The sequence below is a fragment of the Bombina bombina genome, chromosome 2 (genome assembly GCF_027579735.1).
Source record: "Bombina bombina isolate aBomBom1 chromosome 2, aBomBom1.pri, whole genome shotgun sequence".
In the NCBI taxonomy this organism is placed as follows: Eukaryota; Metazoa; Chordata; class Amphibia; order Anura; family Bombinatoridae; genus Bombina; species Bombina bombina.
Genome location: NC_069500.1, coordinates 469,523,214 through 469,550,390, shown reverse-complemented (window position 1 = coordinate 469,550,390; position 27,177 = coordinate 469,523,214). Strand labels below are relative to the sequence as shown.

The 27,177-nt window shown below is 39.0% G+C and overlaps 1 protein-coding gene across 2 annotated transcripts in view; it reads left to right on the top strand.

Annotated features, from left to right (window-relative positions):
• The window catches only part of ANKRD13A (ankyrin repeat domain 13A), a 115,543-nt gene extending 89,020 nt beyond the window's left edge, over positions 1 to 26,523 (top strand). For both annotated transcript variants that reach the window (XM_053702094.1, XM_053702095.1), the window contains exons 14-15: positions 1,183 to 1,250; positions 22,976 to 26,523. In XM_053702094.1, the coding sequence (XP_053558069.1) occupies positions 1,183 to 1,250; positions 22,976 to 23,171 (264 nt within the window). In that variant the 3' untranslated portion in view covers positions 23,172 to 26,523. The remainder of the gene's footprint in view (positions 1 to 1,182; positions 1,251 to 22,975) is intronic.
• The last annotated feature ends 654 nt before the right edge of the window (positions 26,524 to 27,177 follow it).

Below are 27,177 nucleotides of genomic sequence, written 5' to 3'. Positions count from 1 at the left end.
TAAAATTATCTACTGCCAGCCAATGCTAACTTCGCATGAGAAATTTGATCAATCTCAATTTAACTAAGTTATACATATACCTCAATAACTATATGAATAAACAAATTACACATCAATCCTATATTATAAAAGACAAGAGTTTGTCTGAAGCCGTCATGCGCAGTTCAGACAAACTCTTGCAGCTGATCGCACGCGCAGGGGGTGAAACAACGCAGCGCGAGGACCCGGCAGCAGAGATGATCGCACGCGCAGGGGGTGAAACAACGCAGCGCGAGGACCCGGCAGCAGAGATGATCGCACGCAGAGAGAGAGAGAGAGAGAGAGAAAAAAAATAAATATCACACAACACGGCCCGTGTCAACGGGCTTTAGGACTAGTACATCAATAAATGAGTAGTATAGCGGGACTTTGAATAAACAACATACAGAATGTATATTGTATTATTTAGGTGCTGACGACATGTAACTTCCTCCATGGAGCAAAAGCTTCAGAGGACAGTAGGATCTCCTGTATAAAAAGATTCAAACAATTAGATTATTGATAGCAAGTTGTCATTTCTTAGTACAATGTGAGCTATATGTTAAATACGCCTATAAATTAGATACGCCTATAAAGCCCTAGGACCCTATTCTGGGGGTGGTCGGAAATTACAAATGTGTTAGCTACCCACAGACCATCATTATTTTTATATATAAGTGTACATGAATGTATATATACGTACAATTCCCCCCTGGGCAAAAGTTGCCCAGTTATGGGTTGCCCAGGGTGGGGGACTATTTGGAGAGAGTGGCAGTTAATTAGTTTAATTTAAATTTAAAGGAGGGTGCAGAGAAAGATAAGTCAGTGAAGTATGGGAGGAGGACAGACTTAATGACGCTGAAATGTCACCAAAAGTTGATGAGGTCATACTCAGAATTTAGGCCTCCTGGAACTCTAGTTTTAAGCTTAAAGATCCAGAAGACCTCCCTCTCCCCCAACTTCCGATTTCTGTCCTGTCCCCCCTACATACACACACACACACGTGTGTGCTTGTAATTTTAAACGCAATCTGTTACTTTTTACTTTGATTTAACTTTTTTTGTTACTAAAGGAGCACTTTTCATATGACTTAAAGTTGAGTACTACAGATGCTTCTAATTAAAGTGGTAATTTAATACTATGTTCATTTCTATTCCTTTTTAGATTATGTCAGGAAGCAATTCAAATGGAAGCATTTCTTCTCACCAAGTGTTTGACTGTCAGTATGAAAGGTATATATTTTTTAATATTTATTTGTTAAAGATGCATAATATATGGATTTCATTTTCCTCTAGTTTTTTGGCACTGAGCAAGTCAAAATGAATCTTTCTTGATTCAGATAAAGTATGTTATTTTAAGCAACTTTTCAAATTTATTTCTAGTCTCTACTTTGCTTTTTTCTCTTAGTATCCTTTTGTTGAAGATCATACCTCAGGCTCAGGAGCAGCAATGCACTACTGGGAGTTTGCTGACGATTGGTGGCTGCACATATTTATCTCTTGTCGTTGGCTCACCTGTGATCGGCTAGCTCCCAGTAGTGCATTGCTGCTCCTTCAACAAATTATACCAAGAAAATTAAGGAAAGTTGATAATAGAAGTAAATTGGAAAGTTGTTGTATGCTGTATTTGAATCACAAAAGAAACATTTTGGGTTTCATGTCCCTTTTTAATTATGTGTTTTAAGGGACCAGTTGTGTAAAGATAAATGATGTCTATTAGAAAGCACTGTTCTGTCTTTCTGTCTCTATTTTTTTTCTGTACCTCCCTTCTCTCTCTTTTTTTCATCTGTGTGTTCTCTCACTGTCTTATTCTTCCCTTTCTTGAATGCACCTTTTATATTTTTATTTAGGGTGTTCCCTCACATGAGAGCCATGGAACTGCCCCCCCCCCCCATTCATTCTCTGCTTTACCTCTTATCATAATCAGTTCTAGTTTTGTGTTTAGTGAGCACATGGTAATGACATAAGACACTGTTTTACCACTTGCCTTTAATTTGCTTCCCTTACAACATTTCTCTGTCATTCGGCTGCAATTTCTACAATTTTGTTCTTCACACTACGTCTGTTTTCTCCATTTGTTGCTGCAACAAGACACCACACAATTCAGTATTTTTCTCTCAGTGATACCTGTCTTATGATGGGCATTGCATCTTGGGGAAACTGCCAAGTTGAAGGGATGTGGGCTTCCTTAGAAGTGACGTTTCCCATCTGATCTGGAGCTTAAAGGGATACGAAACCTAATTTTTTCTTTCATGATGCAGATAGAGCCTGCAATTTTAAAGGCATTTCTAATTTACTCCTATTATCAAATTTTCTTCGTTCTCTTGGTTTCTTTATTTAAAAAAGCAGGAATGAAAGCTTTGGAGCCAGCCCATTTTTGAATCCACACTCTGGATAGCAATTGCTGATTGGTGGCTGCATTTAGCTATCCACTCAGCAAGCACAACCCAGGTGCTGGCTCCAAAGCTTTCATTCCTGCTTTTTCAAATAAAGATACCAAGAGAACGAAGAATATTTGATAATAGGAGTAAATTAGAAAGTTGCTTAAAATTGCATGCTCTATTCGAATTATGAAAGCAAAAAATTGAGTTTAGTATCCCTTTAAGGCAATCTCTCACCTTGCTTCATGAGCAAATGACTCGCAGGCCTTCCTGTGCATGTGCAATCAGTCTAAACCAGACAGGGATCCTCAGGTGGTGCTTATTGTTGCACTGGATTGCTACTGAAATGTTGTCCTAATACCCTGAAGCCTATAAAAGGTCAAATAAAATTTCACTTATAATTTATTATTATTATTGTGCAATTTCTGGTTTGAAGGACTTGGTTTATAGATCTGATCACACCTTCTGTGGATTTCTTGGTCCCTTTTTCCTGGTTCTGTTATCCCAGAGTCTGGTCATTTACACTGACTTCTTTTAGCTCTGATGGCTTAAAATACTGAATCTATAAATTCTGACATGCAGAGTTTTTGGTCTAATTGTTTAGAACCTTGAGTAATTAACGCCCTGAAGAGTCATGAGAACCAGTCAAAGCCAAGTGCTATTTCCGGGCCTGGATTTTGTTAGAAAATGTGTATCTTTTCTTTTCCATGGTTTTTATCTGGCATTCCTATTATTTAAAGGGACAGTGTACTGTAAAAATGTGTGTTTTAATCACTTTTTATACCAGCTCAAGAGTATAACATCTATGGGAAATTATTCCTTTTTAAGTTAATTCGTGTATATGAGGTAGCTGGTTTTGCTGTTTTGCTCTGTAAAACCACAACCTATAAAAATGGGCTGAACTTGCAAGGAGATGAATTCTCCTTTATCACTCTTTATGCACACACTTAAAGCCTACTTGTCCTTAAATTAATAGTAAGGCTGCAGTCACTGCTAAATTTAGTTAACAATGTTTCCATGCTGAATGGCTGAGTGTACACAGTTAATTTTTCCATCAGTTATGCTTCACTACTATGAACGAGGACATTTGTCTTAAAGGGACAGAAAACGCCAAGATTTTATTATAAAAGATTGTTACATACTTTATTTGTTTTGCCGCCTACATGTAATTTAGCACTGGAAACATATCCGAGCTAACCCTGCTACATATCTTTAACTTTAGCTTAACTGCAAAACCCTTTCCTCTGCGGTTAGTTTTGTTTAGACATAATGTTGACATACCAGCACAGCTAAGAATCTTTTTTTTTTCTTTCCTATGGCATAGAGAGTCCACAACGTCATTACAATTACTAGTGGGATATTTAATTCCTGGCCAGCAGGAGGAGGCAAAGAGCACCCCAGCAAAGCTGTTAAGTGTAACTCCCCTTACCCATAATCCCCAGTCATTCTCTTTGCCTCTTTCCAGTTCAGGGACAGTGGACTTGAGGAGTCTTCTCTTCCAAATAAACATCTTAGAGTTGAGAGCTATCTTCAATGTCTTGACAACTTGGCCTCAATTATCTTTTGTCCGGTTTATCAGTTTTCAGTTGGACAACATCACCTCAGTAGCTTCATCAACCACTAGAGAGGAGCTCAGAGTTCCTTGGCTATGAAGGAGGTGACTCGCATTCTGCAGTGGGCGGAAGCTCACAATTGTCTCCTATCTGCCATTAATTCTCATAAGGAACATCCTTTGCATAACTTGGATGTTGTGCACACTCTTTTTACCTACAAGCTATTAAAGATTTTCGGCAATCTTCTGCCCTGTTTGTTGTTTTCTCTGGAAAGCGTAAGGGTCAGAAGGCCATTTCTACTACTCTCTCTCCCTCTGGTTGAGAAGTATGATTCATTTTGCCTATGAGACTGCTGGACAGCAGCCTCCTGAGAAAATTACGGCTCATTCCACTAGGGCGGTCTCCTCTTCTTGGGCTTTCAAAAATGAAGTGTCTGTGGAACAGATTTGCAAGGCGGCAACATGGTCCTCTCTGCATACTCTTTCCAAATTCTACAAATTTGATATTTTTGTGTTGGCTGAGGCCTCTTTTGGGAGAAAGGTTCTTAAAGCGGTGGTGCCTTGTTTGGGTATTGGTTCCCACTAGTAATTGGAATGACGTTGTGGACTCTCCATGCCATAGGAAAGAAATCAGAATTTCCTTCCTAAGATAGGGAGAGTCCACAGCTTTATTCCTTACTGTTGGGAAATACAACACCTGGCCACCAGGAGGAGACAAAGACACCCCAGCCAAAGGCTTAAATATCCCTCCCACTTCCTTATTACCCCAGTCCTTATTTGCCTTTCGTCACGATAGGAGGTGGCAGAGGAGTGTCAGAAGATTCAGAGAGTCCTTAAAAAGGGTATCTGCCCTTCGAGATAAGACAGCAGTTTTAAGTAGTCATGTCAACCTCTCAGTGAGAGTATTGATGAAAGTTAGTCTGGAGATGCAGGGAAAGTTTTTCTGCGAAACCATCCAGTCTACTGCTAACAGCTCCTAAGCAATCAGTGTTGATGAGTTTCACTGCCTGCTTTCTCTCACTCAAGTCCATGTCAGGAGCGCTGCTTTAAGACTGTCACACTTAAGAGGCTGTGTTCTGTTCCACAGCATGGATCCTGGAGGTAAGATTGTTTCAATTTTTTACACATAAAACACTATAACAGGGTCACAGTGTGTCTCCTTTATACCTTGATAGGATTGAGGGTTAATATCCTCTGAGGGGTGTTGTTGAACAGTTGGGGTTAATTAATCAGTGTATTAATTATTTACATAATGCTTTGTGTGATTTTTTTTTTCTGGGCTCATAGACTGTGTGTGTTTTTGAAAGTGTTGCACAGCTCCTATTAACTTTCTGTACTTTTCATAGCATGTGGTATATGTTCATTTCCTCCATTCCGGCTTAGACTTCAACATAGGGAGAGCATTTCCTCTGTTAACTGTCTGGGTCTAGGAGGTGGTGAGTGCCCCAGCCATTGGGAGTGTATGTGTGTATATATGTGTGTATGTGTATATATATGTATATGTGTGTATATATATATATATATATCTCAAGAGTCCATGAGCTAGTGACGTATGGGATATACATTCCTACCAGGAGGGGCAAAGTTTCCCAAACCTCAAAATGCCTACAAATACACCCCTCACCACACCCACAAATCAGTTTTACAAACTTTGCCTCCCGTGGAGGTGGTGAAGTAAGTTTGTGCTAGATTCTACGTTGATATGCGCTTCGCAGCAGGCTGGAGCCCGGTTTTCCTCTCAGTGTGCAGTGAATGTCAGAGGGATGTGAGGAGAGTATTGCCTATTTGAATTCAATGGTCTCCTTCTACGGGATCTTTTTCATAGGTTCTCTGTTATAGGTCGTAGAGATTCATCTCTTACCTCCCTTTTCAGATCGACGATATACTCTTATATACCATTACCTCTACTGATTCTCGTTTCAGTACTGGTTTGGCTTTCTACTACATGTAGATGAGTGTCCTGGGGTAAGTAAGTCTTATTTTCTGTGACACTCTAAGCTATGGTTGGGCACTTTTTTGTAAAAGTTCTAAATATATGTGTTTAAACATTTATTTGCCTTTATTCAGGATGATCAATATTCCTTATTTCAGACAGTCAGTTTCATTATTTGTGATAATACATATGAATTATCAATTTTTTCTTACCTTTTAATTGACTTTTTTCCCTGTGGGCTGTTAGGCTCGCGGGGGCTGAAAATGCTTTATTTTATTGCGTCATTCTTGGCGCTGACTTTTTTGGCGCAAAAAATTTCTTTGTCATTTCCGGCGTCATACTTGTCGCCGGAAGTTGTTCGTGATTGCTTAATTTTTTTGACGTTTTGCGCCAAAAATGTCGGTGTCACCGGATGTGGCGTCATTCTTGGCGTCATTCTTGGCGTCAAAAGCATTTAGGCGCCAATAATGTGGGCGTCTTTTTTGGCACTAAAAAATGTGGGCGTCATTATTGTCTCCACCTTTTTTTCCCATTATTTAAGTCTCATTTTTCTCTAGCTTCTGGTTACTAGAGGCTTGTTCATTGGCATTTTTTCCCATTCCTGAAACTGTCATTTAAGGAATTTGATAGATTTTGCTTTATATGTTGTTTTTTCTCTTACATATTGCAAGATGTCTCAGATTGACCCTGGATCAGACGCTACTTCTGGAAAAACGCTGCCTGATGCTGGTTCTACCAAAGTTAAGTGCATTTGTTGTAAACTTGTGGTATCTGTTCCTCCGGCTGTAGTTTGTGATGAATGTCATGATAAACTTGCTAATGCAGATAAAATTTCCATTAGTAATATTCCATTACCTGTTGCTGTTCCATCAACATCTAATACTCAGGATGTTCCTGTTAACCCCTTAACGACCGAGGACGTGCAGGGTACGTCCTCAAAAAAAAGGCAGTTAATGCCTGAGGACGTACCCTGCACGTCCTCGGTGTGGAAAGCAGCTGGAAGCGATCCTGCTCGCTTCCAGCTGCTTTCCGGTTATTGCAGTGATGCCTCGATATGGAGGCATCCTGCAATAACCCCCCTTGGCCATCCGATGCAGAGAGAGCCACTCTGTGGCCCTCTCTGCACCGGACATCGGTGGCCGGTATCGTTGGTGGGTGGGAGCAAGTCTGGGAGGCGGGTGGGCGGCCATCGATGTACCCAGTGGAGTGGAGGGGGGCGGGAGGGGCGGGAGCGCGCACGGGAGCGCGCGCGTGCACGGGGGGCGGCGGGCGGGCGCGTGCACGGGGCGGGAGCGGGAGGGAACCGCTACACTACAGAAAAATCAAGTTTAAAAAGTACTTGAATTAAAGTGTAAATAACAGCTAATTGATGTGGAAGGGGTGGGGGGTTGATCTTGGGGGGGGGGGGAAGCTACACTGCAGAAAAGGGTTTTTATTTTAAAAAAAAGGCACATTATTCACTAAACTGGGTACTGGCAGACAGCTGCCAGTACCCAAGATGGCGCCCATTAAGGCAGAGGGGGAGGGTTAGAGAGCTCTTTGGTGGGGGATCAGTAAGGCTGGGGGCTAAGGGGGGATCCTACACAGCAGCATATGTAAATATGCTAAAAAAAAAAAAAACTCAAATATAGCTTTTATTTTAGTACTGGCAGAGTTTCTGCCAGTACTTAAGATGGCGGGGACAATTGGGGGGTGGGGGAGGGAAGAGAGCTGTTTGGGAGGGATCAGGGGGTCTCATGTTTCAGGTGGGAGGCTGAGCTCTACACTAAAGCTAAAATTAACCCTGCAAGCTCCCTACAAGCTACATAATTAACCCCTTCACTGCTAGCCATAATACACGTGTGAAATGCAGCGGCATTTGGCGGCCTTCTAATTACCAAAAAGCAACGCCAAAGCCATATATGTCTGCTATTTCTGAACAAAGGGGATCCCAGAGAAGCATTTACAACCATTTGTGCCATAATTGCACAAGCTGTTTGTAAATGATTTCAGTGAGAAACCTAAAATTGTGAAAAATTTAATGTTTTTTTTTAATTTGATCGCATTTGGCGGTGAAATGGTGGCATGAAATATACCAAAATGGGCCTAGATCAATACTTGGGGTTGTCTACTACACTACACTAAATCTAAAATTAACCCTAGAAGCTCCCTACATGCTCCATAATTAACCCCTTCACTGCTGGGCATAATATATGTGTAGTGCGCAGTGGCATTTAGCAGCCTTCTAATTACTAAAAAGCAACGCCAAAGCCATATATGTCTGCTATTTCTGAACAAAGGGGATCCCAGAGAAGAATTTACAACCATTTAAGCCATAATTGCACAAGCTGTTTGTAAATAATTTCAGTGAGAAACATAAAGTTTGTGAAAAAATTTGTAAAAAAGTGAACGATTTTTTGTATTTAATCGCATTTGGCGGTGAAATGGTGACATGAAATATACCAAAATGGGCCTAGATCAATACTTTGGGATGTCTACTAAAAAAAATTATATACATGTCAATGGATATTCAGAGATTCCTGAAAGATATTAGTGTTCTAATGTAACTAGCGCTAATTTTGAAAAATAATGGTTTGGAAATAGCAAAGTGCAACTTGTATTTATGGCCCTATAACTTACAAAAAAAGCAAAGAAGATGTAAACATTGGGTATTTCTAAACTCAGGACAAAATTTAGAAACTATTTAGCACGGGTGTTTTTTGGTGGTTGTAGATGTGTAACAGATTTTGGGGGTCAAAGTTAGAAAAAGTGTGTTTTTTTTCAATTTTTTCCTCATATTTTATAATTTTTTTATAGTAAATTATAAGATATGATGAAAATAATGATATCTTTAGAAAGTCCATTTAATGGCGAGAAAAACGGTATATAATATGTGTGGGTACAGTAAATGAGTAAGATGAAAATTACAGCTAAACACAAACACCGCAAAAATGTAAAAATAGCCTTGGTCCCAAACGGACAGAAAATGGAAAAGTGCTGTGGTCATTAAGGGGTTAATAAAAGAGATTTTGTTTCTAAATCTATTAGGAAGGCTATGTCTGTTTTTCCTCCTTCCAGTAAGCGTAAAAGGTCTTTTAAAACTTCTCATTTCTCAGATGAATTTTTAAATGAACGTCATCATTCTGATTTGTCTGTTTCTGATGAGGATTTTTCTGGTTCAGAGTATTCAGTCTCAGATATTGACACTGATAAATCTTCATATTTATTTAAAATGGAATTTATTCGTTCTTTACTTAAAGAAGTTTTAATCGCATTAGAAATGGAGGATTCTAGTCCTCTTGATATTAAATCTAAGCGTTTAAATTCGGTTTTTAAACCTCCTATAGTTATTCCGGAAGTTTTTCCTGTCCCTGATGCTATTTCTGAAGTAATTTCTAGGGAATGGAATAATTTGGGTAATTCTTTTACTCCTTCTAAAAGATTTAAGAAATTGTATCCTGTGCCATCTGACAGATTAGAGTTTTGGGACAAAATCCCTAAAGTTGATGGGGCTATCTCCACTCTTGCTAAGCGTACTACTATTCCTACGGCAGATAGTACTTCCTTTAAGGATCCTTTAGATAGGAAGATTGAATCCTTTCTAAGGAAAGCTTATTTATGTTCAGGTAATCTTCTTAGGCCTGCTATTTCTTTGGCTGATGTTGCTGCAGCTTCCACTTTTTGGTTAGAGGCTTTGGCACAACAAGTGTCAGATCATAATACTCATAGCATTGTTAAGCTTCTTCAACATGCTAATAACTTTATTTGTGATGCCATCTTTGATATCATTAGAGTTGATGTCAGGTATATGTCTTTAGCTATTCTAGCTAGAAGAGCTTTATGGCTTAAAACTTGGAATGCTGATATGTCTTCTAAGTCAACTTTGCTTTCCCTTTCTTTCCAAGGTAATAAATTGTTTGGTTCCCAGTTGGATTCTATTATTTCAACTGTCACTGGGGGGAAAGGAACTTTTTTACCTCAGGATAAAAAATCTAAAGGTAAATATAGGGCTGCTAATCGTTTTCGTTCCTTTCGTCAGAATAAGGAAAAAAAGCCTGATCCTTCCTCTAAAGGAACGGTTTCTGTTTGGAAACCGTCTCCAGTCTGGAATAAATCCAAGCCTTTTAGAAAGCCAAAGCCAGCTCCCAAGTCCACATGAAGGTGCGGCCCTCATTCCAGCGCAGCTGGTAGGGGGCAGATTACGATTTTTCAAAGAAATTTGGATCAATTCGATTCACAGTCTTTGGAATCAGAACATTGTTTCACAGGGGTACAGAATAGGTTTCAAGGTAAGGCCACCTGCAAGAAGATTTTTTTCTTTCTCGCATTCCAATAAATCCAGTGAAGGCTCAGGCGTTTCTGAAATGTGTTTCAGATCTAGAGTTGGCTGGAGTAATTGTGCCTGTTCCAGTTCTGGAACAGGGTCTGGGGTTTTACTCAAATCTATTCATTGTACCAAAGAAGGAGAATTCCTTCAGACCAGTTCTGGATTTAAAAATATTGAATAGTTATGTAAGGATACCAACATTCAAAATGGTAACTATAAGGACTATTCTGCCTTTTGTTCAGCAAGGGCATTATATGTCCACAATAGATTTGCAGGATGCATATCTGCATATTCCGATTCATCCAGATCACTTTCAGTTTCTGAGATTCTCTTTTCTAGACAAGCATTACCAATTTGTGGCTCTGCCGTTCGGCCTAGCAACGGCTCCAAGGATTTTTTCAGAGGTTCTCGGTGCCCTTCTATCTGTAATCAGAGAACAGGGTATTGTGGTATTTCCTTATTTGGACGATATCTTGGTACTTGCTCAGTCTTCACATTTAGCAGAATCTCATACGAATCGACTTGTGTTGTTTCTTCAAGAACATGGTTGGAGGATCAATTTATCAAAGAGTTCATTGATTCCTCAGACAAGGGTAACCTTTTTAGGTTTCCAAATAGATTCAGTGTCCATGACTTTGTCTCTGACGGACAAGAGACGTCTGAAATTAATTTCAGCTTGTCGAAACCTTCAGTCTCAATCATTCCCTTCGGTAGCCTTATGCATGGAAATTCTAGGTCTTATGACTGCTGCATCGGACGCGATCCCCTTTGCTCGTTTTCACATGCGACCTCTTCAGCTCTGTATGCTGAACCAGTGGTGCAGGGATTATGCAAAGATATCACAGTTATTATCTTTAAATCCGATTGTACGACACTCTGACGTGGTGGACAGATCACCATCGTTTAGTTCAAGGGGCTTCTTTTGTTCTTCCAACCTGGACTGTGATCTCAACAGATGCGAGTCTCACAGGTTGGGGAGCTGTATGGGGGTCTCTGACAGCGCAGGGGGTTTGGGAATCTCAGGAGGCGAGATTACCAATCAACATTTTGGAACTCCATGCGTTTTTCAGAGCTCTTCAGTCGTGGCCTCTTCTGAAGAGCGAATCGTTCATTTGTTTTCAGACGGACAATGTCACAACCGTGGCATATGTCAATCATCAAGGGGGGACTCGCAGTCCTCTGGCTATGAAAGAAGTATCTCGAATACTTGTATGGGCGGAATCCAGCTCCTGTCTAATTTCTGCGGTTCACATCCCAGGTATAGACAATTGGGAAGCGGATTATCTCAGTCGCCAGACGTTACATCCGGGCGAATGGTCTCTTCACCCAGAGGTATTTCCTTAGATTGTTCAAATCTGGGGTCTTCCAGAAATAGATCTGATGGCTTCTCATCTAAACAAGAAACTTCCCAGGTATCTGTCCAGATCCAGGGATCCTCAGGCGGAGGCAGTGGATGCATTGTCGCTTCCTTGGAAGTATCATCCTGCCTATATCTTTCCGCCTCTAGTTCTTCTTCCAAGAGTGATTTCCAAGATTCTAAAGGAGCGTTCGTTTGTACTGCTGGTGGCTCCAGCATGGCCTCACAGGTTTTGGTATGCTGATCTTGTTCGGATGGCTTCTTGCCAACCTTGGACTCTTCCGTTAAGACCAGACCTTCTATCTCAAGGCCCATTTTTCCATCAGCATCTCAAATCATTAAATTTGAAGGTATGGAGATTGAACGCTTGATTTTCAGTCATACAGGTTTCTCTGACTCCGTAATTAATACTATGTTACAGGCTCGTAAATCTGTATCTAGGAAGATATATTATCGAGTCTGGAAGACTTGCATTTCTTGGTGTTCTTCTCATCAATTTTCCTGGCATTCTTTTAGAATTCCTAGAATTTTACAGTTTCTTCAGGATGGTCTGGATAAAGGTTTGTCTGCAAGTTCCTTGAAAGGACACATTTCTGCTCTTTCTGTGCTGTTTCACAGAAAGATTGCTAATCTTCCTGATATTCATTGTTTTGTACAGGCTTTGGTTCGTATCAAACCTGTCATTAAGTCAATTTCTCCTCCTTGGAGTTTAAATTTTGGTTCTGGGAGCTCTACAAGCTCCTCCTTTTGAACCTATGCATTCTCTGGATATTAAATTATTTTCTTGGAAAGTTTTTTGTTTCATTTGGCCATCTCTTCTGCTAGAAGAGTTTCTGAGTTATCTGCTCTTTCTTGTGAATCTCCTTTTCTGATTTTTCATCAGGATAAGGCAGTGTTGCGGACTTCATTTAAATTTTTACCTAAGGTTGTGAATTCTAACAACATTAGTAGAGAAATTGTGGTTCCTTCATTGTGTCCTAATCTTAAGAATTCTAAGGAAAGATCGTTGCATTCTTTGGATGTGGTAAGAGCTTTGAAATATTATGTTGAAGCTACTAAAGATTTCCGAAAGACTTCTAGTCTATTTGTTATCTTTTCTGGTTCTAGGAAAGGTCAGAAGGCCTCTAACCAAGACGCCAAAGAAATGGCAAAGTCTTTGATTCATCATGCTTATGTTGAGTCGGGTAGAACTCTGCCTCAAAGGATTACAGCTCATTCTACTAGGTCAGTTTCTACTTCCTGGGCGTTTAGGAATGAAGCTTCGGTTGATCAGATTTGCAAAGCAGCAACTTGGTCTTCTTTGCATACTTTTACTAAATTCTACCATTTTGATGTGTTTTCTTCTTCTGAAGCAGTCTTTGGTAAAAAAGTACTTCAGGCAGCTGTTTCAGTTTGATTCTTCTGCTTATAATTTCAGTTTTTTTCATTATAAGATTTAAACTTTGTTTTAGGGTGTGGATTATTTTTCAGCGGAATTGGCTGTCTTTATTTTATCCCTCCCTCTCTAGTGACTCTTGCGTGGAAGTTCCACATCTTGGGTATTTATTATCCCATACGTCACTAGCTCATGGACTTGCTAATTACATGAAAGAAAACATAATTTATGTAAGAACTTACCTGATAAATTCATTTATTTCATATTAGCAAGAGTCCATGAGACCCACCCTTTTTTTGTGGTGATTGTTTTTTTTGTATAAAGCACAACTATTCCAATTCCTTATTTTTGATACTTTCGCACTTTTTCTTATCACCCCACTTCTTGGCTATTCGTTAAACTGATTTGTGGGTGTGGTGAGGGGTGTATTTGTAGGCATTTTGAGGTTTGGGAAACTTTGCCCCTCCTGGTAGGAATGTATATCCCATACGTCACTAGCTCATGGACTCTTGCTAATATGAAAGAAATGAATTTATCAGGTAAGTTCTTACATAAATTATGTATATATATGTGTGTATATGTACACACCCAATAGGCAAAATATATATATATATATGTCACCATAGATGGGTTAATTCAACGCCTATCATAGTGCACTATGAATACAAAATCTTCTCAGAATCATTATTATATGATTATTTTTGGAGCCAGAAGAAGCCCCAGAGCCTTAGGGGTGAAACGTGCGTAGCTGGCAGTAGTGTTTGCTGGAGCAACAAAGGCAAAAAAGTTTCAAGAACGGAAACTCTTGATTGCAGTTGTCTGGAGTTTGGAGACGCATCCACAAGTATATGGCTTACCAAGTATCATCACAAGGAACAGAGAGGAGACAAACACCCTAGGGAAATACACCATACTTGCGACATCAACAGGTGTACCTAGGAGGTGTGGCACGGCGATAGTGGGACTTCCTCAGAACCGCAAGTATTAACTGCTACGGCGGATTTTGTTGAAGTACAGAAGTGGCATTTATTATGCAAACCAAGATTGTTGTAGCCATACTGTGGGACTGCCGTATATAAAAGGGCAAAATCAGCACACTGGTATATCGTCCCTATACAGAAATCGCAGTACCTGTTGGAATAAGGGGGTCTTTACTGTGTTGTCCTTTTAACATCCAGACACACTCTCTGACTATTCAACATATACAAATTGTGTGGAACATCCCAGCACTATCTTAGTGCTGGGAATGTTTGGAGTCTATACCTGTGAAGGTAAAGTTAACTGTATGTCATTATGTAGTTTTGCTTGTTAACCTAAATGAATGGTACTTTAATTCATCATTTTTTTAAAAAAAATAAGTATAAACTGAGATTTATATCGTTATACTTACATTTGGGCTATCCATAAAATCAACCCGATTTAAAAAAAAAAAAAATTTCTTCCCATGTCACGTTTTTTCATTACCCAATTGAAATTCTGTCCGTTAGGGGGCCAGAGATCAACGTCATCCGCCTCCTGTATCCTCTGCACATGCGTTTAGGATCTCTATCTTATACTTGTAGGAAAAGCGCGCGCCCGTTTCGCGCATGCGCATTGCAAAACATTTTGTAATATTGTATTAGACTGCCGCAAGTGCTTTGCAAGTGGATTACCACATGCGCAAAATTCCCTTTAATACTTTGACCTGACACGAGTCGTTTATTTACTAAAATAAAGGTTATAATGTATTGTTCTCTCATCCCTGCCTCTATAGTTAGATGACGCTATGCGCATACGTTGTTCCTTTGGAGATACATATAGAGCGTGTGGGACCGCTCTATACGTCATTCATTATGAAATAAGGAAATGGCTGATGGGAGGAGTGAGGAACGGCACAGTAGGGTAATTTTAAACATCTTTATTATATAAATATATATTCATTTGCAGAAAAGAAGTAAGCGATTATAATGTTTTAACTGTTACTAAATTGATGGTGTATAGAAATAGTTGAAACTTTACTTTCACTTTAACAGGACTTTGACTTTTTAGTTAACTATATGCACATATACTGCATATTTATTGCCTAATATTTTTGTGTTTGAGACCTCTCTGAGGGGATTTTGTATTCATAGTGCACTAGGATAGGAGTCGAATTAACCCATCTATGGTGAGATAGAGATATATAGATATATAGAGAGATATAGAGATAGATATAGAGATAGATAGATATATATATATATATATATATATATATATATATATATATATATATATATATATATATATATATATATATATATATATATGCGTGTGTGTATTTGCCTATTTGAACTCCAATAAATGCTTTATTTTATTTTATGCTCCCTTTCTTGCAGTGTATTAATGCGTTGAGCATTGGTTGGTTATTTATAACTATATTGTTATGTTGGAGGTCTTTTATCGCTAAGGCAGTATATCCACATATTTTTAGCGATTAGTTAGTACTGGATAGGAATTGCGGATAATCTCTTTATATTCAATTTAATTTTGTTTTTTTCCTGCATCAATGGTCTGTTAACACACGGATCGTTTGTTGGGGAACTATTACACACCCATTGATAAAGGTACCAGGAGGGTACCGAAACGTTTGGGGGTATTTGTGTTTATTGGATGGACTTTTAACTATAACATTAAAGGATTTGTTTGCTACAAGACCGGTGAGTGCAGCATTTGTTTTTTTTCTCTATTTTAAGTCAAATTGGATATGATATATATATATATATATATATATATGTATGTCCTTCTGTGGGTATAACCTGAGCTATGGGGGACTCTGACATGTTAAAAGGTACTTCTTCTTCTGTACTAAATCATATCTGTTTATATTGTGAGGAGGTCGTGGTTTTCCCGCCCACTAAATTATGTTCCACATGCCTTAACATTGTTAAAAATTCTACAAAGTTAAACAAGCCTGCCAAGGCTATTAGTCCCTCTGAGCCATCTAACTCTCAGGACTCGGCACCCTGTGAGATTACTACCCTTGCTACATTATCCACTCCACATGCAGTTCCCTATAGCACATCTAATTATCCATCCGGAGGGGGCCTTATTCCTGCGGACTTTGCAGCGCAGTTACAAACGGCAGTGTCTGCCTTACCTCGCTCTAACAAACGCAAAAGAAAGGTTAAACATCGCTCTCCTGACCTGTAGTAGTCTAAATATTTATCGGATTTAGCTATTATGTCCTAGTTATCCGATGATGAGTTAACCTCTGTAGCTTCAGAAGGTGAACTTTCTGGGTCGGAGTCCTTAGCGTCTAAGCCTCCTGCTACAGAGGAACCGTCCTTTAGATTTAAAATTGAGCACTTGCATTCTGTCTACGTTAAAAGTTCCAGAGGCCGCACTGCCTGAAGAACCTATGATACCTAAATTAGACAGAGTTTACGAAGACAGGAAAGTTCTTTTGACTTGACTTTTCCTGTGTCGGTTAAAATGGCAAACATTTTTAACAACGAATGGGAAAGAATTTGTTCCTTTTCCACCTCGTCTAATTTTAAAAAGTTGTTCCCGGTCCTGGACTCTCAACTTGATTTGTGGTTTATTCCTAAGGTGGATGTTGCTATCTCTACGCTTGCTAAACATACTACTATACCTCTTGAGGATAGTTCTTCGTCCAGAGAGCCAATGGATAAGAAAATGGAAACCTTTCTGAGAAAGATGTTTCAACATACGGATTTTTATTTCAACCGGAGGCTGCAGTTGCCAGAGCAGCTACCTACTGGTGCGACTCTTTGTTGGAACTCATTGAGGTGTAGTCTCCCCTCGAGGATATTAAGACCGAATTAAAGCTCTGTGAATTGCTAATTCTTTTGTCTGTGATGCGAACATAAAAATTATTCGCCTGAATGCAAAGGCTTCTGGCTTTGCAGTCCTAGCCTGCTTGGTGCTCTGGTTGAAGTCTTAGTCTGCGGATATGACTTCTAAGTCCAGACTCCTTTCTCTTCCCGTCAAGGGAAAGATTTTATTTTGTCCAGGCCTGGACTCCATTATTTCTACGGTTACCAGAGACAAGGTGCCTTCCTACCGCAAGATAAGAACAACAAGTCTAAGGGACAATAATCCTCTAATTTTCATTCTGACAAATCCCAACGACAACATCCAAGCCCGAGCAACCCAAGTTCAAGCAGCATAAGAAGCCCGCCGAAAACAAATTGGCATGAAGGGGCGGCACCCCATCCATGATTGGATCATGTAGGGGCCAGACTGTCTTTTTTCAGAAGCTTGGTTCAGGGACGTACAGGATCCATGGGTCCTGGAGGTCATACTCAGGGATACAAGATAGGCTTCAAATCTCATCCGCCCAGGGGCAGATTCCTACTCTCAAACCTGTCTACAGACCAGAAAAGAGGGATGCCTTTCTAGGGTGCGTTCGGGACCTATCCTCATGAGTTGTCCCGGTTCCTATCGAAGAAAGAGGTTTGGGGTTTTATTCAAAGCTATTTTGTGGTCCCAAAGAAGGAGGGAACTTTCTACCCAATTCTGGACCTAAAGTGCTTAAACAAATTTCTCAGTGTCCCTTCCTTCAAGATAGAGACGATCAGGTCCATCCTTCCTTTAGTTCAGGAAGGCCAGTTTATGACCACTATAGATTTAAGGGACGCTTACCTTCATGTTCCAATCCAAAGGGAACACTTTCAGTTCCTGAGGTTTGCATTCCTGGACCAGCACTTCCAGTTCATTGGCCTTCCGTTTGGCCTAGCTACTGCTCCAAGAATCCTTATGAAGGTTCTGGGGGCTCTTCTAGCCGTTGCCAGAACTCAGGGTATTACAGTAGCCCCATACTTGGACGATATTCTGGTGCAAGCACCATCTTGTCGTCTTACTGAAGTATACTGAGTCCCGTCTTCTTTGATTACATGGATGGAAGATAAACTCGGAACAGAGTTCTCTTATCCCAAGTACCAGGTTGGAATTCCTGGGTGCTATAATAGACTCAATATCAATGAGGATAATTCTAACAGACCAGAGACGTTGCAAGCTAACTTTGGTATGTCTTGCCCTATGGACCTCCTTGAGTCCCTCTGTGGCTCAGTGTATGGAGGTGATTGGTCTCATGTTGTCCTGCATGGACATGATTCTTTTTGCCAGGTTCCGTCTCAGACCTTTACAACTGTGCATGCTGAGACAGTGGAACGGCGATCATTCTGATCCGTCTTTACAGATTGTATTAGACAGCCAGTTGAGAGAATGGCTCTCTTGGTGGCTCTGTCCAGATATGTCCTGAGTGATGTGCTTCTTAAGACCATCCTGGGAGATTGTGACTATGGAAGCAAGCCTATCTGGATGGCGAGTGGTTTGGGGTGCCATGAAGGCACAGGGATTGTGGACTCGGGAGGAGTCCTCCCTCCCAACCAATTTTGGAACTACGGCAATCTTCAATGCCTTGAAGTCTTGACTTCTGGGTTCGTCCCAGTTTATCCGATTCCATTCAGACAATATATCCTTGGTGGCTTACATCAACCATTGGGGGGGAACGAGAAGGAGTGGGTGGAAGCCCACAACTGTTCGCTGTCCGTGATCCACATTCCGGGTGTAGATAACTGGGAGGCGGATTTTCTCAGCAGGCAATCCTTACACCCAGGGGAATGGTCTTTACTTCCCAAATTGTTTGCAGAGATATGCAGCAAGTGGGGGACGCCGGAGATAGATCTCATGGCATCCCGTCTCAATACCAGACTACCCTGGTACAGGTCGAGGTCAAGGGATCACCAAGCGGATCTAATAGATGCACTAGCATTGCCCTGGAGGTTCAAACTCATCTTTTTCCTCCATTACTGCTTCTTCCTCGAGTGGTGGCCCGCATCTAGCAGGAGCGGGTATCGGTAATCCCGATTGCTCCATTGTGCCCACGAAGGACGTGGTTCACGGATCTAGTGGGGATGTCCTCATCTCCGCGGTGGAAGTTACCTTGTCGAAGGGAAATGCTGTTACAAAGTCAATTTGTTCATCAAAATCTAGATTCTCTGAGGCAGACTGCTTGGAGATTGAACAAAGAGAGCAAAGAGGTTTTTCTGAGAGTGTCATTGATACTCTTATTCATGTTTGTAAACCAGTTACTCGGCGTACCTACCACAAAGGTTAGAGGAACTACTTATTCTGGTAAGAAGAGCATGGTTTTTCCTGGCACAGAGTTAAGGTTGCCAGGATCTTATCTTTTCTCCGGGATGGACTGCAGAAGGGCTTTTCTGCTAGTTCTCTGAGAGGGCAGATTTCGGCCCTGTCAGTTTTATTGCACAAGAGGCTGGCTGAGCTTCCAGATGTGCAGTCCCTTTGTTAAGGCTCTGATTAGGATCAGACCTGTGTTTAGATCTGGGGCTCCTCATTGGAGCTTAAATGTTGTTCTTCGTGGATTGCAACAGGCCCCGTTTGAGCCTCTGCATTCCGTTATTAAATTGTTGTATGTATAGCTGATGCAACAGAGTTTGCAAAACAAAGAGAAAAGACTGCCTGTCTCAAATGATTATATGACCAGGAATCAGATATGTGTGATAAAATTGTCTCAAGCAACAACATTCGAACTCAAAAAACTTTATTGGAGACAAAAGATTAGTCAAGCTGTACTCGTGCACACACACACACTGGTTAAAAATAGCTAGAACATACATATTGTGGTGATAAATTACCAGATATCAAAATCGAAAAGATTATTATGAGAAATTGTATGCAATCAAAATACAAAAATTAAATGTCCCTCCATATGAGGTTTAAGTCCAAGATTGCAATATCATAAGTATTAGCAGGATAGTTACCAGAAGCGTTATGTGAAACGCGCGTCAGGGGCACTGTTCACGAGGTCATAGTACCTCTCTGTTTTTAGCCTCTTGCTCAATACTTTTTTTCCATCTGGTCAATGCTACATTTAAAAAGTAATACTGTGCTTCAAGTATCTTAATAATATGTAGTAGAGACAACGGACACACTTAGCGTTGTAGCTATCTTGCTAGTCACTGTGATAACTGATAGGGCCACAGCTTTTATTATTTCATAGGTGGTTTAAATAACCTTAATGATGCAATTTGCGTAAAGAGCCTAATCTGTCTATTTTGTGACCTAATTTCGAGATATATTATATATAGATAATACTTTAGACTTTTCCCTGTATTAACATTTTTTGCATAGCCCAAAAGTGAATATACCTATGAAGTGTATGTCTCCTATTGTCACGCTTTTTATATATCCTGGAGAGCAATATATGTATATAACTACCTGGGCCAAATAAGTTATAGTGCTAACTATCCTGCAAATACTTATGATATTGCAATCTTGGACTTAAACCTCATATGAGGGGCATTTAATTTTTGTATTTGTATTGCATACAATTTCTCATAATCTTTTCGATTTTGATATCTGGTAATTTATCACCACAATATGTCTGAGTTCTAGCTATTTTTAACCAGTGTGCGTGTAAAAGTCCAGCTGGACTAATCTTTTGTCTCCAATAAAGTTTTTTGAGTTTGAATGTTGTTGCTAGAGACAATTTTATCACACATATCTGATTCCTAGTATCAATGGGCTTGGTCATATAATCATTTGAGACAGGCAGTCTTTTTTTCTTTGTTTTGCAAACTCTGTTGCATCAGCTATACATACAAGTGTATATTACTGCCTCAGCTCTAGAATTAAAGGGGAAGCAAATCGAAGCTGTAATATTTAATCCTATAATTACTATTTACAAACCCCATTTTTCCTCACCCTTTTTTATTTCACGTTATTAAATTGTTATCTTGAAAGGTTCTCTTTTTAATGACTATTGCCTGAGATTACTATTTCTGAGATCTCTGCTTTGCAATGTGAATTCCCTTTATCTTTTTTTTTTTCATGCAGATAAGGCAGTTTTACGTACTAAATTTAGGTTTTCTTCCTAAGGTTGTGTCAGGTCGCAACATCAATTAAGAGATTGTGGTTCCTTCCTTGTGTCCTAATCCTTCATCGAAGGAACGCTTAATTCACAATTTGGATGTGTTTCGCGCTTTGAAGTTCTATCTTCAGGCTACTAAGGAGTTTAGACAATCTTCCTCTTTGTTTGTTGTCTATTAGGGGAAGCGTAAGGGGCAGAAGGCTACTTCGACTTCCCTATCTTTTTTGTTAAGGAGTCTCATCCGCTTAGCTTGCGAGACAGCGGTACATCATCCTCCTGAGAGGATAACGGCTCATTCCACTAGAGCAGTGGCTTTCTCTTGGGCCTTTAAGAACGAGGCCTCTATGGATCAGATTTGTAAGGCGGCTACCTGGTCCTCTTTACATATTTTTTTTCTAATTTTTACTAGTTTGATGTTTTTGCTTCGCCTGAAGCAGCTTTCGGTAGAAAAGTTTTGCAGGCTCTGGAGCCCTCAGAATAAGATTCGCCTCTTCTTTTTTGTTCCCTCCCGTTATTCATTCAGTGTCCCCTGGAGCTTGGGTATTGTTTTCCCAACAGTATAGAATGAAGCTGTGGACTCTCCTTATCTTAGGAAGGAAAACATAATTTTATGCTTACCATGGCCCCCGTCCGTTTTTTCTTGTCTAAGGGCGGCCCCCTATTATTTATCTTATTCTTCTGGCACCATTTATACCCTACTATTTCTCATTTTTGTCCTCCCGCTGCAGAATGACTGGGGTAATGAGGAAGTGGGAGGGATATTTAAGCCTTTGGCTGTGGTGTCTTTGCCTACTCCTGCTGGCCAGGTGTTGTATTTCCCAACCGTAATGAATGAAGCCGCGGACTCTCCCTATCCGGAAGGAAAGGAATTTTATCTGGTAAGCATAAATTATGTTTTATGCTTACCTGATAAATTTCTTTTTTCCAGGCATGGAGAGTCCACGACCCCACCATCTTTTTAAACCTCAGTCACCTATACACCCTTGTGTTTCTTCTCCATTTTGCTTCGGACGAATGACTGGGGATTATGGGTAAGGGAAGTTAAACTTAACAGCTTTGCTGGGGTGCTCTTTGCCGCCTCCTGCTAGCCAGGAGTTGAATATCCCATTAGTAATTGGAATGACGTTGTGGACTCTCCATGCCCGGAAAGAAATTTATCAGGTAAGCATACATTTTGTTTTTGTTACTAAACTAATATAGTCTCCCATATAAAATTCTATTATTACCCCTTAAATATTTTATTTTATTCTGAGAACGTTAACATGAAAACTGACCCTTTCTGATTTTTTTTTTCTCTATGGTTCTGTCCTTTTCCTTTTTGTCTCTATTTGCTTGGCATAAAGGTATAACTGGAGGAAGAGGGAAGGGAGGTATGAGGAGGGTGGGTTTCCTGTTTTTGAATAGTTTGTCCCCAAGCAGCTGGGTTACTATTAACCCATTAGTTTAGAATAATCTCCTGCTTCATGTGCTGTTATTAATGATATGAAGAAACTAATTTAACAAAGTATGAGATTGGATAGTGTGTTGGTGCATTTTGTTTAGAGGAGCACATGCAGTGATTATCCTGTTTTCTATTTACTGTATGTCTATGGTTGATGACATAGTATAGTGCTTCTGTATAAGGCAGTGGTTTTATATCTAATGACCTGGAGGATGTCTACTTATGGCTTCCACAAAATGCCAATGATGACACCTCAAAGCATCAATACAATGTTATATCTTAAATGCTTGATCTTGCTCTTATAAGATTACTTGTTCTGATTGTGCATTATTCAAAAGCACTGGTCTATCTTTGTTTTCACTTATTGCTCGAAGAATCTGCCCACTGCATTATCATAACTTCATATCTCAATATTATATGATTTTTAACATCTTTTGATTCATTGAATTGAAATTTCAAGGGTGCACACCAACATATATGGGTTCTGAGTACATTAAAAATGTTGCACTTTATTTTGACAAAAATATAAATAATTCAACATGAAGGTTTATAGAGGGCACACGTTGTTTGTTTTATTGGAAAAAGAGATGGTTCCAGGGCATAAACATACTCATGTTACCAGTGCACATGATTAAAGCCTCAGGAGACGCATATGTATGCTGCACATGACCAATCCGCTGCAAGATCATGTTCCCTAATTAAAGAGTTTGACCATAATGTGGTTTTTCTTTACACAGGGCCATACAGGAGAGTCTTCTAGCCAACTCCCAAAGTGCCACCTCCAGTCTTAGTAGCCATTCTCATAGCTATGACAAGGACTTGCAGTTTGCCATGGAACTTTCTGCCAAGGAGCTAGAAGAACAAGAGAAGCAGCGCCTTCAGGAGGAGTCAGAGCTACAGGAGATCCTGCAACTTTCACTCATGGAAAAATAGGCTCTCACAAAACAAACACACACACACCTAGGCTGAGGAACCTCCTATGATACGGGTCTTGCCCTCACCTTTCTAAAACCAGCAGAATCGCTATATGTGAGGGAATAGGAGATCAGACTCTGTATCTACCAAAGAACTGAGACCTTTTGATACTCCTTTATCTTTATTTTTGTTTCTGCTTCCAGGCCTCTCAAACTGGGAACTCTTGTGTTCTTTGCCTACCACCTCGCTGATTATGGCAGCGTGAATTTCTGTTAACTTTTCAACTAACACGTGATGGAAACTGAAATTCTGGATGTAAAATAAGTTTCTTATGTAGTTTTTTTTATAACGACCATAGGACTCTGCAGTGTCTTATCATAAAGGTGCATTCACTTTGTTGTAAAATAATACCTCCAATTTTAAAACTGGGTGGATATTTAAATAGCCATAAAAGTGTCTACTCCTGATGTATTTTAACCTCTTTAGGGCTGGAGTTCCTTACACGAGTGTGGGAGTGGTTAAACAGTGGTTACAACGTTTAGTTATTAACCAATACAAAGACTAGTTACTATCTAGTAGCTTGTTAAAGGTGCAATCACCAAGGATATTTGAGGGAAAATGTAAGAAATGAATTAACACATTTTTATTTATTTATATATTTTTTTTTTCTAGTTGTACAGTTTTATTTTAATTTTTGCTGGGATTTGAAACTTATTTAACTTTAGATCACATAAATGTATAATTCATTTTCATGTCTTATAAGGAAAACTTGTTTTTAGACTATCCAAGATCTGACTGATTTGACCACAGGAAATAAATTTTATCCCATCAACATGATATGAACAACATGAACAACTGATATAATTAATTTGGAAATGAACGGAGTTGACTATGTAGTTAAAGCGGTTATTATAGTTTTTCCTGGGTCCACCAATGTCTGCTTCATATAATTCACTTGTTAGATGATTTTGTTTTTCTATTCCCCATCATTATAGCCGTTTGAGTTCTTTAAAGGGACATAAAGTGCAAAAAAGACATAAGCATTTTATTATTGCACTAATGCTCGCATATAACTGTGTTTAACCCTGGCAAAGGAGGGGCACACACAGGTAAAGGGACAGTAAAAACCTTGAGATTTTTAAATATGTTTTAGTTATGCATAATGAAACATCTTGTCTATATATTTTTATTATTTATTTCTCAGTTTCATGTAATTTAGCTCTGATAATTGTGGTTTTTCGAATTTTTGGAACTTGAATGAACTCTGCTGACTTATTAAGTCTAACCATGTTACATATCTGCCGTAATTGGCTTTAGCTGAGAACTGCAAAATATTGCACTTCATAGTAACATTAGTCTGCAGGCAACAAGGCTAGCCAAAATGGTGGGTGCAGTTTGGCTATTGAAAAACATTTGCTGCAAAAAGGAGGTTAATTTGTTATACAAACGTGGCTGATATATTATTCTATAACAACACAACTGAAATGCCTTATAATATACAAGATGTTTACTGTCCCTTTTAAAGACGGCTCCAGAGCACCAACACACTATTGGGAACTAGATGAACACATCCGGCAAGCAAACAGAAAGCCTTTGTGTGTCTAGCCACCAATAACGAGCTATCTCCCAGTAGTGCATTACTGCTACTGAGCCTGACTTGCTATACTTTTCAGCAAAGGATACTACGGATAATAGTAGTAAATTGAAAAGTCTCTTCAAATGGCATGCTCTATCTGAACCATGAAAGTGTTTTTAATTTTGACTTTTATGTCCCTTTTAAAAGGGCTGATTTTTAGAGTGTTTCCTTTTGTTTCTCCTAGTCAGCATTTTATTTACAATAGCTGCACTTAAAGGGAAATTACAGCTAAGTATTATATGTATATATATTTTTTAAAAGCATAATGGATTGCACCTTTTTAAAATTGCAAGAGAGGAAATTGTTAGGAAAAATTAAAATGTGTACATTTCATGTAAAATTAGAAATATATTTGCCTAAAATATTACCTCCAAAAACAAGTGCAAATAGTTTCAGAGATGTCTACAAAAATCTGCAGCAAAGTTTTATTTTATATTTAGCAAAGTATACTCAATATATGAAAAATAAGCAAGACTAGAACAATTTCAAGGGAAATGGAAGGCAAAATATTTTTCTATTTAGATGCAGCCTACATGTTCAATATCCTTTTAAGTATATTAAAAGGTATTTTAAACACATTTTTTTTCTTTAATGATTTAGATAAATCATATCATTTAAAACAACTTTTGAATCAGCAGCTAGCTCCCAGCAATGCATTGCTACTCCTGAGCCTACCTAGGTATTCTGTTCAAAAAGGATACCAAGAGGACGACGCAAAGTAGACAATAGAAGTAAAGTGGAAAGCATTTCACATGCTCTATCTAAATCATAAAAGTTTAATTTAGACTTTATTGTCCCTTTAAGTTACCTTTACATTAATGCAAATTTAGATAGGCTCAGGGGTGTGCATGTGTCTTAATTTTATGTTGTTAGAAAAACTGCTGCCATGTAATGCTCGAGTAACGTGCACACCACAGAGCCTACCTCCGTTTGCTTTTAAAGAAAGGAGCCAAGTTTTAACAAATTGTATGTTTAGTTTACCTCATGAAAGTTAACTTTTGACCTCAATGTCCCTTTAAGGTACTTTTAGAAGAAATGTATAATGATTTATTGATCTTCGTTTTTTTAAATGTTTATGGTAAAATAGAAAAAGACAACCAATGGAGAAATATTATGAAATTTAGCTTATGTTCCTCCTTATTAGCAAAGCCCAGTGGAGTTTTAAAGTTTTGATGGGAAATTCCTTTGCCATGCTTATAATTCTGAGAAGATTGGATAGTTTTTAATATGTGATTTACAAGGGTTTTAAATTCATTGTTACACTTTTTTTTTTTTTTAGCACTAACATTTTTTTCTACTTTGGAGTTGCTGTATTATATTTATGTGCTGAAGGCACTGATTTATATTGTGCTTTATTTATAGGCTATATATTTTAAATTATAGCAGCCAACACTCCCTTTCCAGCGTGCACGATTGGCTTTTCCTTAACATTTCATTTATTTATATTTTTCTGTAGTAGGAAATGTACATCATTATTGATAAAATTATATATATAATTTGCAGATAGATTATTTCTGATTTACTCAAACTGTGGAGATTTTCTCAGCTATTTATGACTGTATGTGGTGGGTGCAAAAGCCAAGCAAGATGTACTTACTTTCTAAAATTAAAAACTTTTACTGTCAACTCTGGCAGCTAAGGAATTATCTTTGGGTTACTCGCCATAAGAAAGTTTCCGGTTATGTTATATATGGAGTGCACGGTGTATGAATAAAATAGAACCAATTTACTATGGTCCTTTCTTAGTAATGTCTGTAAAACACTAGTGTTTTTCTCAAAATAAAAAAGGTAAAGTGAGGGCGCTTAGACGCTAAAGATACCAATAAATAATAAATATTTAATAAGTCAAACTTAAAAGCTATAGATTGATTAACTGGGATGTCTCTCAGTATAACATTACATATAATATGAAACGGACACAGTTATATTACACGAACAAGTAATAAAATACTGCGTGAAATAAAAACAAAGTATTTTAGAGAATAGACACAATGCTAAAAACTACTATTACTATATATATATTTACATACATACACTATTTGTACCACCTTCAGCAACTATATCTAATATAAAGTCATCCGTGTGTACAATTTTAGATGATATGGGGCACAATACCTTAATCCATAAAGACACTCCTAATATGTACACATCCAGTCGCTGCATAAAGTTAGGACTTTCACAATAAACACAGTAAATCAATAGACACAACACTGGAAACTGAGGCTTGTGTAATATACGTGGGTATAGCTTAGATGATCAATGGCACAGTACCTACCTTAATCAATGAGGGCACTTATGCGGCTAAACTTAGAACCATATTCTTGTGACCACGGCTGCTTCTCAGTGTACTTTCCTTGAGTGCGCCGCTCGGTCACGTAACGGCTTCCT